This window comes from Ptychodera flava, chromosome 10 (assembly GCF_041260155.1).
Source record: "Ptychodera flava strain L36383 chromosome 10, AS_Pfla_20210202, whole genome shotgun sequence".
NCBI lineage: Eukaryota > Metazoa > Hemichordata > Enteropneusta > Ptychoderidae > Ptychodera > Ptychodera flava.
The window spans coordinates 29,128,631-29,148,108 of NC_091937.1; the positions used below are offsets into that span (position 1 = coordinate 29,128,631).

Here is a 19,478-nt window from a genome sequence, read left to right on the forward strand (position 1 = left end):
GATGGTCTCACTTGAGACACAACAGAAATCCAATATGACGTACAGTTAAGGTTCCAAGACAAAAAAATGACCTTTTTAAGCTGACAAGTCTTTAGTGCTTAATAAGCTCAGAATCCCCGTAAATTATATATTTTCGGAAAGCCTAAATATAGGGGAACATTTTGATAACCATAGTGTCGCCATTGTTTGCATAACTATCATGTGACTGGTAATTTGCATAACCTTTCAAAATCGTTTTTCCGTATGTGTGGCTGAAATTTGTGTTAGTAACAGCTGTTCGTAGGATCTTCCAAAGTGTGTCTCATAATTTTTTTAAACTTTCTAAAACATTTTTTATGCCAGAAAAACTTCCAGAGCGGTGATTTTTACCCTAGTTGATTTCTTTAATATTGTGCTCCAAAAAAACTAAGCAAGATATAAAAAATCTGAGACACACTTTGAAAGAGCGTTGTGACAGCTTGAATTCCAGAAAGTTTGAGTCAGATATTTTGAATTATTGAGACAAAACATAGGCAAAAAACCGATTTTTGAAAGGTTATGCAAATTACCTGTCACGTGATAGTTATGTAAACAATTGTGACACTGTGTTTACCAAAATGTTTCCTTATATCTAGGCTTTCAGAAAGTGTATAATTTACGGGGATTCTGAGCTTATTAACCACCAGAGAATTGTTAGATTAAAAAGGTCAATTTCTTGTCTTGGATCCTTAAAGGTATACTGAAGGATTCAAAGCGCGCGTTGGTTGCTATCCCTTGCAACTTTCCAACGCGCACTTTTGCACGTGCAAAATCCTACCATTCCGTTGTTTTCTATGGATTTTCGACTCCTGATATTTTGAAAATGCTCAAAATCTTTCAACTCTCTCAATTGTAAATCAATTTAGCTAACTTTTGGTAGGATTATTGAAGTCATACATGAGAATATAGATAAGCATGCGTTTCTAAAAATTCCGGACAGTTTATGAGATATCGCCATAAAATCCTTTCAAAATTTCACATAACGACACAGTAGATATTTCCTGTTCAAAAATCGTTTGTACCTAAACAGATAACCTAATCCATGCTAGGGCTCTAAACAGGTATCTCATGTGTTACACTCTGAAATTTCGGAAAATTTGGTGCAAATTTGTAGGAGCTGAAACGTTTTAAAGTAGAGCTATGAAAATTTGTATATGTGTGACGTCACTGACCAATCGCCCGACAAACCTGCGTCTTTTGGAATCGTATGGTTCTGTAAATCGTTATTATGCAAAGAAAACCATGAAATCTTTGCATTTTGATTGATTTTGAAAAATTACCCTTAGCAACTGTTGCTTAGCAAATGTAATCCTTCGGTATCGCCTTTGGCGATAGAAAATAACGCCAACTGCATCCATTGTAAGCGCTCTCCTTTGCAACAATTGAACCAAATACGACGTCCACTGTTTCTCAGTGAAGGAAATATCAATCGTTGTACCGCTCCGTAAACATTGTACCGCGAAAAAACCTATCGTTAACGTTCTGTGCAGTTCATCGACGAAATTTATCGAACGAGAATGTTGTACTGGATGCAGGGTGGCGTCATTTTCAATAGCCAGAAACGTTTTTCTTATCATCCTAGCGCGTTGTAATTCCAAGATATTTTGAAATTCACCATTGGACTGGAATTGCACACGCCGTTTTAGGCAAATATTTTTGTATTTTGTAAAAACCGTTTTCTGTTTCAGGACTAGTCACATTGCTTTCAAACTTCCTGTGATGGCTTCCGGGATATCAAACTTCGATGGATAAATCTTTGTATGTGATTTTAGTAGAATCGTCATTCCCATATTGGCAAAAGGGGTTTTTCTCCATTTATTAAGCATTTGAGATGTAGGTAGCCAAGGAACACCTTCTCTTTTAACTGAATAGAGGTAAAAGTTTAGTGTTTCAATTTCGGTGCCATTCTTCCCATATTTGCTGAAAGCGGTTTTTGGATTTTTGATTTCAGTTCCGTTAATGACTAATCATATTGTTGGAAAATTGGCTCAATTACGGTACAATTTATATTTGTAATTTTTTGAGATCATAGCATTGGTCCTTGATTAAGTATAAATAGCCACCAGTGTAGTTTCGTAATACTAGTAGAGTTTTCTCTTGTTTCCGGTTCATAATGAAGAATTGCGTCAGAGAGAGAGAGAGAGAGAGAGAGAGAGAGAGAGAGAGAGAGAGAGAGAGAAGAGAGAGAGAGAGAGAGAGAGAGAGAGAGAGAGAGAGAGAGAGAGAGAGAGAGAGAGAGAGAGACAGACAGACAGACAGACAGACAGACAGACAGACAGACAGACAGACAGACGGAGACTAAGATTTATCCATTTGTCCTCATCAGCGGATTAATTGATTAAAGGCCTGTGTTGGCACCAGATTGCCTCATCAGAAAATTTACCCATCAGATTACAATTTCAATGGAAAACAAAAGGCTATCACACCTCCATAATCCTCTTACAGACTAGAACAGAAGCGATCCCAGGGATCGCGACCAATACCACAGCCGTCACACACTTAGTTATTTGACTACTTGAGTGACAGCTGCGGTTTTGACTTAATCAATTAATCCGCTGATACGGACAGCTGATTAGCAAGTTGACAATTACAGTGGTGTATACACATGTTTGAAAGGAGATATGGACTTGTAAAAATAAAGAAAGCAGTCGGACGATTTGGAGTCGAAATCTTTATTTGAAATACCACATCGAACTTTTTCAAAATTTGCATCGTTTGTTAATATCTGGGCCACCGTATCTCTTCCAGTGATGTGTGGAGAGAGAGAGAGAGAGAGAGAGAGAGAGAGAGAGAGAGAGAAGAGAGAGAGACTGACTCTGTCGGTCCACCGCTTTTTACATCGAGCTGCAGACAGCTTCAGTAACAGTATGATTATACCATGTGTATCGTTAGGATCATAGAAGTACAGTTCGTGTTCAACTTTCCTTTATCACAATTCTCCTTATAGTACGCACCTCTTGGACCAAACTGTCCTGTGTCGCGGATAATTGACTACAGCAATTATGTTGGATATGTATTAAGGTAGCAAGCGCCTCGAAAGTGAAAACTAATACCTTTGCTCAAATTTAACTTTCCTAAATGAAACTTTCAAAATTCTATTACCAAATCAACAATAACAATCGGGAGGTCACCCTGCAAAGTTTTGAACCGGCGAAACAAATAACCCAACATTTTGAAGTAGTTGAAATTCAAAACGGCTGCCATCCCTGCGTTAACTCTATTGGGAAAGTAAAATTATGGGTTTTCGAAAAAATAAGACAGTAAAAGATTTTTTTTCTCCAAGAGCTTAAAAATGAGCCACCACAAGTGGTAGACCAGAAATAGAATTGCAGAAATTTGAGAGTCCGAATTTCTGTCCCCGTTTCTTGTTCTACCTTAAGCCAACTTGCATTTACAGCAATTTGTATCCGTTTTCAAGAATGTGTTTCTATTACGGGCCACTTACTGACTACATTAAGACGGGAGATAGGCTGAAGCGGCAGTTGTCATCAAAGTCCGCCATGAACTGCACATTGTGTGCTTAACTGTACGAAAATATGAATGACTACAGATTACTCCTATGGGGTCTATTTCTCCACAACGCCATGACAACACAAATGTCACAACGCGATCATTTTCAGATTTTGAATTAGTTTACTTTATTCCATTAATTTGTCAGATACATTTTCCTAGAATTCCAAATGCTACCAGACGAGTTTGCCATAATGCAGATGCTGATAACAGAATGCAGAAAGGTTAAATATATAGACTGACGATCAAAATTTTACAACAACCAACAGATGAAAACAAATAAGTGTTCTGAGTTAAATCGCTGACCAGTGATGAGGAAAATATCAATTTAAGGCTGTGAGGTGAATTTGATATCGGCCATGAAAACTCATGAAATACAAGAATGATTTGCATGAGCAGTTTAAATACCATGGTCGTATTGGTAAAACAGCCAACGAACCTTTATCAGATGTTGTTTCTTTATTAAACTGTTATCCCACTAATCAAATATCCCAAATATGCATGCAATCAGGCATTTCTACAAACATGCCCAATTTACTCGCCCACTTTACGGTCTTATCGGCGAATGCTGTGATTTCTTCATTGGGAAAAGCCAATCGCTCGTGGTAGATGCCGTCCTATCCTTAGTCGCACCTGAAAAAAGTAAAATAAGTCATAAATGTTTTTGGCAGTTCAAGCATTGAATGTCGGACATAAATTTACTCTTTATGAGCCATAGATGATCGCGCCTGACAGACGAAATTCTATTTTGCTCCATTTTTATCATCGCGCGCACATTCTGTAGGAAAAGTATGTTGTTCGAAAACCTGGAAACACATTAAAGGTATACAGTCACCTGTAATCTAAATATGCCCATATATGGTCAAAGGGGCGTTCCTTGGTATTCAAAATGCCCATGTGAGGGCGCTGTTTTTAAAAAGCGGCCACCCGCTTAAAATCTGTGATTGGTTAGATTTTCTCCTTCCATGGTAACCGTGGCAAATTGGAACAGGTGACAGTATACCTTTAACTGCCAACAATCTATTTTAGTCATCGTGATTGACGGAAGTTGCGATTGTGTGTCTGTCTTCGGAATCGTACAGCTAAACTTTCGTTAAGCAGAAGAGGTTAAAAGCGATGACTTTTGTTTACTTTGCGGCTGTTTTTATTATTCACGGTTCCTGAGTAATGGAATGAAATGTTGTGTGTAAATAACCATGGACAGAAGCAACTTGCGTTTCTTCGATGGTGATCAGATTTGAATGCTCGGGTTTGTTGATAATTTTAGATCTACACTGTCTATGCCACAGAAGGTTTACGACACTTTACTGCACATAGCGCTGAGCGTTTGTCGACCGTCGCTGCGGTGAGTGACACTGCAGCTGAAAAGATTTTTAAATACCAGTGCGTCAATATACTTGCATCTCAGACCATGATTATTTGATAAAGTTTTACAGCAATCCTACGAATCAAGTAAGATAAACAAATCAGAAATGTAAATTGCTAATAAGCCAGAACACGTATTTTCCGACCCCGACAGCAACTCAAAAATTCGACGTTTACACTTGTATGTTCGTATAAAATTCATTTCAACGAAGCCATTTCCACGGAACCGTATCGACACTTCTGCGTTTTCGTCTGTTGACTGGCCCGCCAGAATCGCATTCCCATTTCCAGACATAAGATCAACAGCAATCCAGAAGTATAAGGCACACTTGAATTCATATTATTTCTCTTATGCACACCGCAGAATGACAGAAAACGACTATTGAGAGAGAGAGAGAGAGAGAGAGAGAGAGAGAGAGAGAGAGAGAGAGAGAGAGAGAGAGAGAACAAAACGTTCTGGGAAATGAAGCGTAACTCCTTAACTTTTACCTTAAGTTATCAACTTTCCAGCTTTCGCCGAATTCATCGACATTCTTGGTAATGGCCCCACTTCTCATGATCAGGTCGTTGGTTGGGTCACCATCGGCATCACCAAGGAGACCACAAAGCCGTACCTGATTGTCTCTTTCAATGGCAGCATCGAAGGCGTGTTCCGCTCCATTCCACGAGAATTCAAAGGTGTCCTTGATGTTGAGGGCGGTGTAGTGCTCTTTGGTGTTGTCCACAGCAATATGCAGATCCCCTTCTAAAAGTTCAAATTCTGGTGGCATTTTTCGTCCACTTACCTGACACAAACATTGAAAATGACAAATGAATAAACTCCCATACATATTATTGTGGGCTGTTATGCAAAAGGTGCAATATGTTGAAACTATCAGGCACATATGTTAAGATCTCAAACATGTCCCCGACCATTGGCATGCCCCAGTGCTAAAAGTGTAGTAAGATAGGGTGTTAAGGTAGAACCTGCCTCGAGGACAGACAGTCGGACTCTCACATTTCTACAATTCTTTTCTGACATACCTTTTGTGGAGCTCATTTCAAAGCTCTGGGAGAAAGAAATACTTTCACCGGAAATCTAAAGTCCAAAATTAAATTTTTACCCCATAGAGTTAACACGAGGATGGCTGCCATTTTGAATTTGAAATATCGCAAAATGTTGGGTAACTTGTTTCGCTAGTTCCAAACATTGCACGGTGACCCCGATTTTTATTGTCTATTTAGTAAGAGAATGGTTGGAAGTTTCATTCAGGAAAGTTTGAGCAAAAGTATAAGTCTTTCACTTTCGAGGCGCATACTACCTTAAACTCAAATCTGATAAGACCTACCCTATAGAGGGACTTTTTGAAATCAGTGGACATTTTCAACAGCATGCTTATTGCTGCTATTTAATACTTGAAGTTTGATATAATCAACAACGTAGAAGTCGAGGAGAGGGCTAGTGTTGATATAAAATATACTTAGGAACGCAGTTGATGTAACATGGACATTTTTGAAGTCATCCCACCATGATCACTTTTTTCAAAGGGGAAGTTCACCCATAGACTCAGGGCCCTTCGGTTCACCAAAGATGATTTTTATCATGTGCCAGCTTTGGGGTCGCTTATGGCAGAAAAGCAATTTTCGCCATTTATAACTCGTGCGATATTTTACAAAAGCGGATAAAATAATGGCGGAATTTGCAGTTTAGGGCTTTATCAACTTAATTAATCTGGTTCCCTGACCCATTTTTACCGCTGGCTGGCAACGGAAGGCTTGCCACAAAAGCATGCATGTAGCGATATCCAAGCATTGGAATTTCCCGCGTCTCTGCTGTACGTAAACACCGTACTCGGCAGGCGGCCTAGCTCTGCGTGAAAGAGCTGTATGTTACCGGAGGCCTATAGCCGTGTAACACAGCCCTGCCACGCAGAGCAACACTGGTCATACTAGTCAGCGCCAAAAATACATGTTTTTCAAAACATCACAAAATATTCTGTGATCGTCGAGCTGACTACAAACTTTCGGCACATACTCATCGAAGAATCCTCTTTCGTAGTATGTCAAACTTTTAGAGTATAATCTTTGCACAATGCTCACTTAAAAATTAAAGTGATGCGGTGAAAATGACCATGTTTTCGGCCCAATTCACACTTTTAGAATGACCGCGCGGTAACGTTCGTCACATATGAAACAGAAACCTGTATAATTACAAAATGAACCCGTGGCTGTCTGGCTGGATTGTGTTAATGTAAAACAGTAGGAAAGTATGTGTTGATCACCATGGTAATGAGAAGGCACGTAGGTCGCCACTCTGCAGCTTTAATAACGCCCGCTATAAAGCCAATATCCTTACCTTCACATCATTGTTCCTGTCCATTTCGATGACCTGTCCACCAATGATGACAGTCAAGTCGGTTGTCCTGCTCCTGACCTCTCGATCGATTGGGTCACGTGGTTCAAACTTTCCCAAAACTTCAAAACGAGGTGTGTTGCCCGAGCAGTCCTTCACAAGGGTATGCCAGCAGAGCCCTTGGTAGGTGTAGCGGCGTCCGTCGAAAGTCGTGATGTGTGGATCATGGGTTAAATTACCGCACTTTGGCAAGGCTGGAATTTAACGTGTTTCTGGTTTCAGTATGTTGACATGAAATGACTTAACGAAGGAAAAAATCGAGTTTATCTGTTGATAGCTAAAGCAAAATTTCACTGATTCAATCCCATTTCTCTAAGTCATTATACAGATTTATTTTTAAACTGTCGGTAAACAAACTTATGATCTTCGAACTCGACCAGCAAGCTTAAACATGTTATGGGAGGATCTTTCCTAGGCTTATGTCTACAACATTATACTTATGTTTTGCATAAGTGAATGCATTCGTATATTAAAGGGATGCAGTCGTCGGAACTCTGCTCCAAGGTTGCCAGGGACTCCTACGACCGATGTAAACACTGTATCTACTGTACTATGGCGACTGATGAAAGTTAAAACATGTTTGCTAGGTTTGCCGCCGTATCAGAGCAAGTCATAGAACACATGATGTGTCTCAGCAAATTATATATATATATATATATATATATATATATATATATATATATATATATATATATATATATATATATATATATACATCTTCTCAGAGGGGTATATTGCTCGATGTAGGATTGCACAGTAATATTACAATAAAAATGAGAACACATCAAGTATGTTTGGTACCCATTACTAGAGTTTCATGCATTCACGCAATCGTCAGATATGTGGATTTAATGCTGGCGGTAACGATAGAAACTTGCCATGGACAGATGAGAATCAAAGCACACTAAAACCAAACGAAACTAACTGTGCTTGACCTTAAACCTTTTCAACTCTTCTCCTAAATGAAAGCTTGAAAGTGTGAAAAATGCTGGGCCGAAATCATGATTTGAACGCTAAAGTGTTGACATGTGTTCGAAGTTGAGCTAACAATAAAAGCTGCATACGAAGATAACAAACAACAGATATGAACTGAAAATGCTCACGTGTTTCATAATATTGCATTTATGTGCAAGTTTGAACCTTTGCTACACTGCTTTGCTACATTTAAGTGTTATGATCAACACAATGAATTTCACCACAGATCAATTCTAAAGGTCATTAAGTATTCAAATATGTAATTAGCTGAAATAAAAATAATTAATTTCTTTGAGTACTGTCATTGTATCACAATATAGCATGTGTAATTACCTTTGGTCAAGTCCTTCAAGCTCTATATGCCAAACCGTGAAAGCTTGTTAGCTATTTATGCAAATTATGAATTAGCTGACATGAAAATGCAAAATGACTTTCAATACTGTTATAACCTGGTATAATGATCAATGTACACAGCATGTTTCGCCAAATTTTATCAAGTAAATGCCAGTATATATCCCTAATTTGGAAGGTTCATTAAATATGCATATTGGGAATTGGCTGAAAAAAATGTCAAATGACTTTCAATAATCTTGTATCATAGTATCTTTAATGTACATAGCAAGTTTTGCCAACTTTGGTCAAGTCAAAACAGATAAATATCGCTAATAAATGCGGGATATCGGACCGCAGGCGGGCGAAGATTGCATTATAAGCGCGCCAACCCAAACTCACTGCATGGACATCACATTTACGAAATCGAAGTCCAAAGTCAACTACGTCATTGTTAGAATAAGAGAGGTTTTCCATCACACGGGAGCATACCACCACAAATTTTGCACAGATGGCGTTGCACTGGCATTGAAAAAGGGTGCATGGGAGCATGGGAACGCGGGCAGTTTCCCTCGCTATGGGTAGGAAATGCATTGAGCAAGACACACTTCCGGGTTCGCAAAAAAAACGAGGATCCCATTTACGGGGCGCTCAAATATAACTATTTGCTGTGATACATAGCAGAGGCGTATATGTTTGTGATGCTGAGAATAACATCAGTAAATAATGACGGGTTTTAAAAGTTGACGTTTTTTGCGATAAACAGACTTCTGAAGGTAGCTCGCTTGGGGAACACGTCATCCCGGCCGCTGTCCGCTTTGACCCCAGTAATTCACACTGGTTTTGGTCGGCCCCAGGTACCAAGTCACTTCGACCCCGTCACACTTTTGCCTACATATCCACGGAGACGATTCAACATGTTCCACAACAAAGCCGAGACAAAAATTGAAAATATCAATAAAATGGCTTCACAAAGGCTGAAATACACGATACTCGATGAAGTATGAAGTTTATGAAATGAAATCAAAATTGACAACACAAGTGTTTGTCTCGGGTAATACCACTTGAAGTTGAACTATTCTTGACCGCGGAGTGACGTCACTTTCACCTCACGCACGCGAGTGAGGTGAAATGGGATTTGACTTCACAGGACAATGAACAATGCAGAAATTATGTGACAAAGTACAGAACTTAGTGTTTATCATTGACATGATGTTGAAACTTTGAATACTGCTGTAAATGTTGAAAAATCCACACTTCAATATTTTGTTCTCTCGGCAGTGTGACGCAAAAATGACGTAAAAATCCGCCAGTTCCCGGATGTCCGCGGTCAAGAATTCTACAGACTGTTTTTTCCATACAGTGCAGTATTTGTCAGTGACAAATTAATCTTTGCAATACATTTTTTTGCGATGAGCTGGAAATTTGATTAATATCGAGTTAATGTACATAAATATTCCGTTATTTACTGGGACACGTTTATTTTCTCGATCCGCTATCTGCGGACTACGTGCTGAAGTACATTGACTGTTCATGTCAACGATCGTTTCTCCCTCTGCAGAGTTTCTGTATCCCGTTCAACAACGCTGTACCTCGATCACACGATAGTGACGCTATGTAGCTGTGCAGTATTGAAACTTATCATAAAATGGCCACCTCGTCTAACAGTAACACGTATTGTCGGGATTATCGTACGGAAAAAAGACTGCAAAAGTAAGACTTATGAATCTTCATCAGAATTGAACACATCATGATTGTACACACAGTCGCTCGAGAGCTATTCAGCTCTGGGACTATTCGCCCCATAGACGAGTATACAGAAGCGAGAAATACCCCAAGTCAGGAAATGAAATGGCTATTTCGTATAGGGATTGTGCCACCATGTCATCTTCGACGTTCGATTTTACCGTGAAAAGTAGCAAGTTCATCTATCATGTAACCGTCGACCGTTCCCTATCATTCTCAAAATTCATACCTGGTACTTGATTTGCTTCACAAACGCTCGTTTCGTGTGATTTTCGGCCGAATTCGACGGACACGTCGCTAAAACATAAGCGTGAGCAACATTCCGGTCACCTTACAGTGGACGTTGGGCACCTCCACTTTACTGACGTTAGCGCCGCGTACCCATGAGGGGTGACTGGAAGGTTGTTCATGCCTTATGTTTTGGCGACGTGTCTTCTGAACTGGGCCGAAAATCACACGAAAATTCATACCTGATACTTCATCTGCTTACAAAATGCTCATTTCCTGTGATTTTCGGCCGAGTTCGAGAGACACCTGGCCAAAATATAAGCGTGAGCAACATTCCAGTCATCCCTCATGGGTAGGCGGCGCCAACGTCAGTAAAGTGGAGGTACCCAAGAGGTGACCGGAATGTTGCTCACCCCCAGGTTTTGGCGAGGTGTCCGTCGAATTCGGCCGAAAATCACACGAAACAAGCGTTTTTGAATCAGATAAAGTATCAGGTATGAACTTTTAGAATGATAGGGAACGATCGACGGTTGCATGATAGATGAACTTGCTAATTTTCACAGTGAAATCGGACACGGAATGTTACATGGCGCGGTTTTTATAGCCATTCTGTTTCCTGACTTGGGGTATTTCTCGCTTCTGTATACTCGTCTATGGGGCGAATAGTCCAGAGCTGAATAACTCTCGAGCGACTGTGATTGTACACGAGTATCAACCGTGAATGCACGTTGAGCTCGGCAGTTACACAAGCATGGTACGCTACATGCATAGCCCTACGAGTATGGCGACAGTGTCCGGCTTTGGCTACGCCGGGGCTACGCCGCCTCAGTACCGGAGGTGGGAGGCGGCGTAGCCAAAGCCGGACACTCTCGCCATACTCGTAGGGCTAGCTACATGCACTGCCGCGATGCCGATCGTATGCATTCCAAGGCCTATCCCGGAATTTGTTTCACAAACAACCTCAAAGGAGAGCAAACATACTTCTATGGACAATGACGAATACGTTTCTTGGCGAAGCAAAATCAAAACAGTGCAGAAGTACATGAGTAGGTCATGGCCTTGGACTCTGCGCACGAACCTGATTGGACACTTCAATACCTTTGACCCAAAGTTATTATTCATCAGCACTTCCATGCAATGAGGCTAGGTAGAGAACGTATTAGCCCTGCGTACGATGCTGTGTGTTCCGCTGCAGCTAATAGCCCCGCTCACCACAGCCCTGCAAAGACCCGTACGTAGAGTTGGTGACTTCAAATCCATTTTTGACTTGACGTAAAAAGCCAAATTACTGCCGAAATTCAGCGTTCTTGGGCCCAAGTCGTATCCCTGCCTACCTCAGCTACTCGATCGCTTCCAAAATGCCAGTCTTTTATTCTTTTTTCGTAAATACCGTCGATGTCGGCAACTCTCTCGCTAGCCCTGCGTACGTACGCAGTGTACGCTGTGTGTTAGGAACGCACACAGGAATGCACAGCGTACACTGCGTACGTACGCAGGGCTAGCGAGAGAGTTGCCGACATCGACGGTTATTTACGAAAAAAGAATAAAAGACTGGCATTTTTGGAAGCGATCGAGTAGCTGAGGTAGGCAGGGATACGACTTGGGCCCAAGAACGCTGAATTTCGGCAGTAATTTGGCTTTTTACGTCAAGTCCAAAAACGGATTTGAAGTCACCAACTCTACGTACGGGTCTTTGCAGGGCTGTGGTGAGCGGGGCTATTAGCTGTAGCGGAACACACAGCATCGTACGCAGGGCTAAGAACGTATGTACTCATTTCTGGCGATCGAGCAGCGAGGGAAACAATCAATTACCAAGGATAAAGCTAATTTGCTAAACGATATTTTATCTTGAATAGTGAGTTGAATGAGTAATAAATATCATATTTTTAATGTTCAATACGAGGTTGAAACACGGAGGGACCGTGGTTGAAACCAGTGCTATCCAGCTGTAGCCAACCTGGACAAGCACATTTCACAGCGCCCTCAAACAGTCGATTGTTTTCACTTGTCATACGCGGCGTAACAGAAAAATTAAAACTTTCATAACTTCATTAATATCCAAGCCACGCCCACCAAAACCTTTTCAGTTCTAGCCATTTGAATTCTGAAGATGTCTACCAAATTTGACTGAAATACGTTCAGCCGTTTTTGAGAAAATGGACCAACAGACAGACAGACAGACAGACAGACAGACAGACAACGACAGACAGACACACAGACAACAGACAGACAGACATCGCTGCGACATATGCTCACGTGTTCACACGTGAGCAAAAAAACCCTTCGAAATCCATAAACACCCATTTTATCCTGCATGATAACTATAACGATAGCTGTAATACCAAATAGAAATTGGACAGTATTTAAGGCCCAGTACATGTTACGTTTGATGGTATGTCACTTGCAAGTTTTGCTCTGCAAAAACATTAGCTTTTCACGACGTCTCTTTACGTGTAAAATGCACTGCTATTGCTCACATCTGAATTTAGTCTGGACCAGAATTCTTTTGTGAACAATAACGATGCAGTCTACTCAGAGAGGCTCAAAAGACAAGCTTAGCACTGCGTATATCTCATCATACCATTAGGAGTAGAACAGGAAACGGGTGAGACTAAAACGAAAAACAGTGAAGGACAACGAAGGACAGTATTTCTGAATACAGACGATAGACTGTCGACAGTCGTTTGCGCCATTTTCTTCGCTCCGGTAGCACTGGACACGGCCGAGTCAAGGAACTATGTCTGCCTCTAGCCTTTAGCACTTGTGGCCATGATGCCTTCGGCATCCCGACTTCACGCCTTCCTCGCAACTCTTGCGACCCCCACCGTCCCGTATGTGCGAGCGACTCTACCATAATAGACGGGAAAAGACACAAGGGATTGTCGACAGTGAAAGGATGAAAACAGTACTTTCAGTCCAGAATGAAGTGGGGACATTGTAACTTCTCAAGTGTAAGGTGATGGACTTTGTAATCCGTACACAGTGGGTTGAAGGCCAGCATTTTCTCTTGGGCGAAGGACATATTTTCACTGCAAATAGGGCGAAGGACAACTGTATTAGGAACAAATATGCTGAAGAACATGTAGTTTCATTACATCGTATGTTGAAGGAGCATTTTCAATACAGAATAGTGTGAGGGGCAGTATTTCCAATGCAAAATAGATCTAAGGACGATTTTATAGTGCAGAATATGGTAAAGGACACCATTTTCACTGCAGAATAAGGGAAGGACAGTATTTTCGCTAAAGAATAAGACGAAGGATAGTATTTTCACATTATAATTGGTGAAGAACAATGCTATCAGTGAAGAATGTCATGAATAGAACAATATTCCCACTTCAAAATAGAGCGTAGGACAATGATATTAGTGCAGAATATGGCGGAGGACAATATTTATGTAACAATATAGAGTGATAATACTGCTCTACATCTTATCCTCCGCTGAGAATGTTGTCCTCCACTTCATTACGTTTCATAAAATACAATGTTTCACCAAGTTGTCTATTTGGCCTTCTCTGTCCTCCGCCGTCCTAGTGTCCTTAACTTCCTTTTAGGTTTTGCTCAAGAAATTGAAGTTGACATAAAATACAAACATAATGACAAAACCACCAGAGGCATACAGCTTCTTGACCTTTGAAAGCTGTTGTACTTTTTAAAAATAAAAGCTGCATGACGTACTTATTTGATGTGATTCGCGTAAAGGGCCACCTTTAGTATATATTGTGAACGTTACAGTAAGCGCCATCTCGACTGGTAGGGAGGGTTTATATTCGACAGTTTTGGTTCCTTCCCCACTTTCCATCGTCGCCACGCCTGTGACGTTAACGTTGGTTCCGTTTATGACGTAGTGTATGTTTACACGGATTCTATCATCAGACCGTTTGAATCCCATTTTCATCAGACATTCTTCATTTGAAACCGTTATCTCCACACCTGGATATACACAACAAACATCAAAACAATAGATCAGAAAACAAACAGGACATACTAATCATAAAAAGTACAAGTGTTAGGTTATTTGCAAGGCAATTTAAATATGACAGTCGGTGAAAGAGGACTGCGCCCAAAAGTACTTGAAAGTACTACTCAATAAGTAAGTACACAACAATCTTCAAGGGGTTTCCTCAATATCAAAACAAAACATTTTGACGAATTCAAGTAGCGTGCGCCCCGAAACCGAAATAAACTTTCCTCATTACCTGAAAAAACTTTCAACAATTTTTTCACCAAATCAGGAATAAAAATCACGAGTCACCATGCTAAGTTTAGTGCTGGAGAAAGAAATTGCTCGATATTTACCGATATCTTAAATTCAAAATAGCCACAACGCCGGTTTCAACTCGATGGGGAAAATTAATGTTTCTACTTATACAAAACCGAGAGAGTGAAAAAACTCTACTAATTCCAAAACCTCTAAAGGCGATCGATCAGAGAAGTTTTAGATGAATTTCAAGGGCCGAATAACTGTACCCGATGCGAATTCTACTTTAAATTCACAATTCTGGCACCTAATCAAAGCGATGAAGTTCTTTCAGGCGAAATCAAACATGCTGTATCATCGCCTTCATTCAACTTTCCAAATGTAGGTAGCATGGTTGATAAATCGGTTGATAAAATGTTAACAACCGATCTTCTTAAAATAACGGATGATTATGCTCAAAAAAGAAATGAAAATACTTTTAGAATTGCATTCGAGTTTCTTGTCACCTTACTTTGGTGTTTTCCTAGTAAAATAAAGCCAAATACAGTGTCTTCCTTTGGAGACGTCGAAGGAAAATTGAAAGAAATCGCCATCATTCCATGTTCATTGCCAGAGAGAAACTTTTTCATCCATGTTGATTCACCCACTTTGATCAAGAACTATCATTTTAATACTATCACATGAAACGATAATTATATTGTAAAAAAGGAAAAGACACTCGCCTCCAATGCTTGCTTTTGTCTTCCCAACCTGCAAAATTAAAATGCCATATTTTATGCTTTCAGAAACCAACATCAAGGCCTGCACGATTGCTTTGAAGTATGGATGCATATGTAAAGTAACTGAAGGTTTGTTTTTTACACTGTTGCTGTATTAAATTAAATTCATATAAATTTGACTTTAGACTGGGTTAAAATAGAGTGACTTTTGAAAGTCGAGAGAGAGAGAGAGAGAGAGAGAGAGAGAGAGAGAGAGAGAGAGAGTATACAGATGTCCTCATGAGAAATTACAGTGCTCTATGCTAGGACAGAGCGTTATAGATAATAACACAAAATTACTTCAAGTACAAAAGTAATGATATCTGTTACTTAAAGCCCCAACTCCCGTATAAAAGCGCGAGAACCTACGAGAGTGGTCATTATGGTGGGATTTTCAAACGTACTGGGTACACTCTGGACGTCGTCGATAAAACCGTTAATTTAGAAATCTACAGATTAATTTTTTTCTTGGAATTGAGGGATATGTGTATCAGTATTTGGAGCACAATATGCTTGGTTTCTGACGAAATTAAATTTGAAATGATGTCTAGAACAGAAAAAGGATAAAATATTGTCCGGTATTGTCGCCGGTATAACGTTCGATGTTCAATTTGAATCTGCGTGATTGACATGATATGCAAATTGCAAATGAGTCATTAGAGATATGTTGTTTACTTTTACGTACGTAGCATTGATTGTCTAACGCGGAATACTCGGAGCGTACCGAAAGATACAAACGCACACGCACACTGTGTATAATACATTTGATTCGGTAGTTCCCTTTTTGGAAAATTTGTTGGTCCTGAAAAGGACTATTTTCATTTATGTTGGCCTACCTGAGCCGTACATTTTATAGACAGGAGGCCTATACTGTCAATTATGCACGACATAAAGTACGTCTGATATGTTCGGGTAGGGACCACGGACAAGTACCAGCACAAATTCTGGTATGATCTCTCACTTTGTCTACACTGTGTGTATATCTTCTGTCTTCTTTTCAAATTTCAAGTTTTCCCTCTATTCAACGTACTGTTGAAAGCGCAATGCGTAACTATCGCTTAGCTTTTTCCAAATTCCAAAAGTGATATACATTTTCTTTCCCGACCTATTAGCCGTGCATGCCTATGTAACACAAAGCGAACAAAGTCGAAATTCAAAAAGTAAGTAGCCTCCAGAATCCAATGTGCTGACAAAACCTAGATTTTTTTGACGCCTGCTATCGCCTTCGCATGTTCGGTCGTCACTGCTGGGTCACTTGAGGCTGATCCGACGTCGAGTTGAAAAACGTCACCGGCGGCAGCTGAGGTCACCATACTAAGGGGCAACATCAAAAGTTCAATATAATAAATCTAACTTAATTGCTTAAGTTTGGCCTCAGACCCCCCCTCCACCCCTTCTAACTTAACTGACCTAAAACTAAAAACATTGCGGACTCATACCCTGTATTAATTCTTTCGAACGACGTACCAATGTACCATTGAATTAAATAAAAATTGAAAACCTGTCCATTATAAAGTAACAACCAGATATGAACTGAAAATGCTCACGTGTTTCATACAGTTATGTGTAAATTTGAACCTTTGCCACATGTTTGCAACTTCATTGAAAGTAAATTACGATCAACATAATGAACAATAATCACCGCCGATTAATTTTCAAAGGTCATGAAGTATACAAATATGTAATTAGCTGAAATAAAAATATTAAAGTTCTTTGACTGCTGTCATTGTATCACCATTTTACATAGCAAGTGTAATTACCGTTGGCCAAGTCCTTCAAGCCATATATGCCGAGCTGTGAAAGCTCATTAGATATGCAAATTGTAAATTAGCTGACATGAAAATGTGAAATGACTTTCGATATTGTTTTAACCAGGTATAATCATCAATGTTGTCATGTTTTGCCAACTTTGATCAAGTAAATCCCAGTATATATCCCTAATAAGCAAAGTTCATTAAATATGTAAATTAGGAATTGACTTAAGTAAAAATGCTTAATGATTGTCAATAATGTTGTATCATGGTATCTGCAATATATGTAGCAAGTTTTGTCAACTTTGGTCAAGTCAATTCAGATATATATCTCTAATTAGGAAAGTTCATTAAACATGCAAATTAGGAATTGGCTGAAGAGAAAATGCTTAATGACTTTCAAAAATATTGTATACTGAGATGTACATAGCAAGTTACATCAGTTTTGATCAAGTCAACTCAGATGAATATCCCTAAGTATGAAAATTCATTTAATATGCAAATTAGGAATTGGCTGAAGTAAAAATGTCTCTTGACTTTCAATAATGTTATATCACAGTATCTTTGATGTATATAGCAAGTTTCAATGACTAAAATCAAGTTAAATTGTATTGCTAAGTTATCCGTATATACCAAAAATCAGACCTCTAGCTCTATTGGCTGGCTCAGAATTAGATATGCACATAATTAATTAGGTACAGGATGTGATGTCATAAGGTCTCCCATCATACCAAATATGAAGGGTGTAGCACTTGGGGTTACTTAGTTATGGCCATATATGTATATTTGAGGTCAAAGGTCATCAAGGTCGACATGACATTTTGTCAAAAAAATTGTATTGCTAAGTTATCCCTATATACCAAAATCAGACCTCTAGCTCTATTGGCTGGCTCAGAATTAGATATGTGCATAATTAATGAGGTACAGGATGTGATGTCATAAGGTCTCCCATCATACCAAATATGAAGGGTGTCAGCACTTGTGGTTACTTAGTTATGGCCATATATGTATATTTGAGGTCAAAGGTCATCGGGGTCACATGACATTTTGTCAAAAAAATGGTATTGCTAAGTTATCCCTTTCTACCAAAAATCAGACCTCTAGCTCTATTGGCTGGCTCAGAATTAGATATGCGCATAATTAATGAGGTACAGGATGTGATGTCATAAGGTCTCCCATCATACCAAATATGAAGGGTGTAGCACTTGTGGTTACTGAGTTATGGACATATACTCATATTTAAGGTCAAAGGTCATCGAGATCACATGACATTTTGTCAAAAAATTTGTATTGCTAAGTTATCCCTATATACCAAAAATCAGACCTCTAGCTCTATTGGCTAGCTCAGAATTAGAAATGCACATAATAAATGAGTTGCAGGAAGATGCCAAGGTCAAAGGTCAAGTGGAATCCCAATTTGGTCCCCTACTGGCCATTGTCCAATAGACGCTGGCTGTCTTGGGCTTTAACATAGGCCAGAATAAGCCATTGCCATAGCTTAGCTGCATAGGTATAGGGGAGGTCAAAGGTCATAGAAAAATCAGAAAAATAATACTTTAAAAATCTTCTCAAAATTGGCAAGGCCTGTGACTTTGATATTTGGCATGAAGGAGCAAGGCTATAAGGTCTAACCAGGGTTAGGTTGGTAGCGGGTCGAGTTGACTGGGGTCGAGTTGGTTAGGGGTCGAGATGTCCAGAAACCATGGTCATCATGCTTCCCATAGACTACCATGTATCACAAAAATTAAAACTGTGATAACTTCATTAATATGCAAGCCACGCCCACCAAAACCTTTTCAGTTCTAGCCATTTGAATTCTGAAGATGTCTACCAAATTTGACTGAAATACGTTCAGCCGTTTTTGAGATAATGGGGATACAGACACACGGACACACAGACAGACATGGCTAAACCATATGCTCACAGTGTGAACACGTGAGCAAAAATACAGGTGACTGGATCGGTTTTAGCGTACAAAAAACGCCTTGAAATCGTAAAATTTGCCAAAAGGACTTTAAATTGTTTTTGACTGCACAGAAATTAATTTGGCCAAACCCCCCCCCCCCCTCACCCCATAACTTAACAATTTAGTTTTTTTTTAACATCGATCTTTTGACGTCGCCCCTAAACAATTCCAGAAGTTGCACTCGAATGTCCGCGCTCGATCCCCATCACAGTTCATTCCTGGCAAAGAAAATTCCCGA

The 19,478-nt window shown here is 39.7% G+C and overlaps 1 protein-coding gene across 3 annotated transcripts in view; it reads right to left on the reverse strand.

The window, feature by feature from the left end:
* Positions 1-3,673: 3,673 nt before the first annotated feature.
* Positions 3,674-19,478, reverse strand: part of LOC139142439 (BMP-binding endothelial regulator protein-like) — a 279,806-nt gene continuing 264,001 nt past the window's right edge. The window contains exons 2-6 of one of the 3 annotated variants that reach the window (XM_070712376.1): positions 15,488-15,515; positions 14,243-14,497; positions 7,229-7,479; positions 5,383-5,678; positions 3,691-4,161 (exon numbers count right to left, since the gene is read on the reverse strand). In XM_070712376.1, the coding sequence (XP_070568477.1) occupies positions 4,152-4,161; positions 5,383-5,678; positions 7,229-7,479; positions 14,243-14,497; positions 15,488-15,515 (840 nt within the window). In that variant the 3' untranslated portion in view covers positions 3,691-4,151. Of the gene's footprint in view, positions 4,162-5,382; positions 5,679-7,228; positions 7,480-14,242; positions 14,498-15,487; positions 15,516-19,478 lie in introns of all 3 variants that reach the window. The other 2 variants (XM_070712375.1, XM_070712379.1) reach the window with 2 other exon arrangements.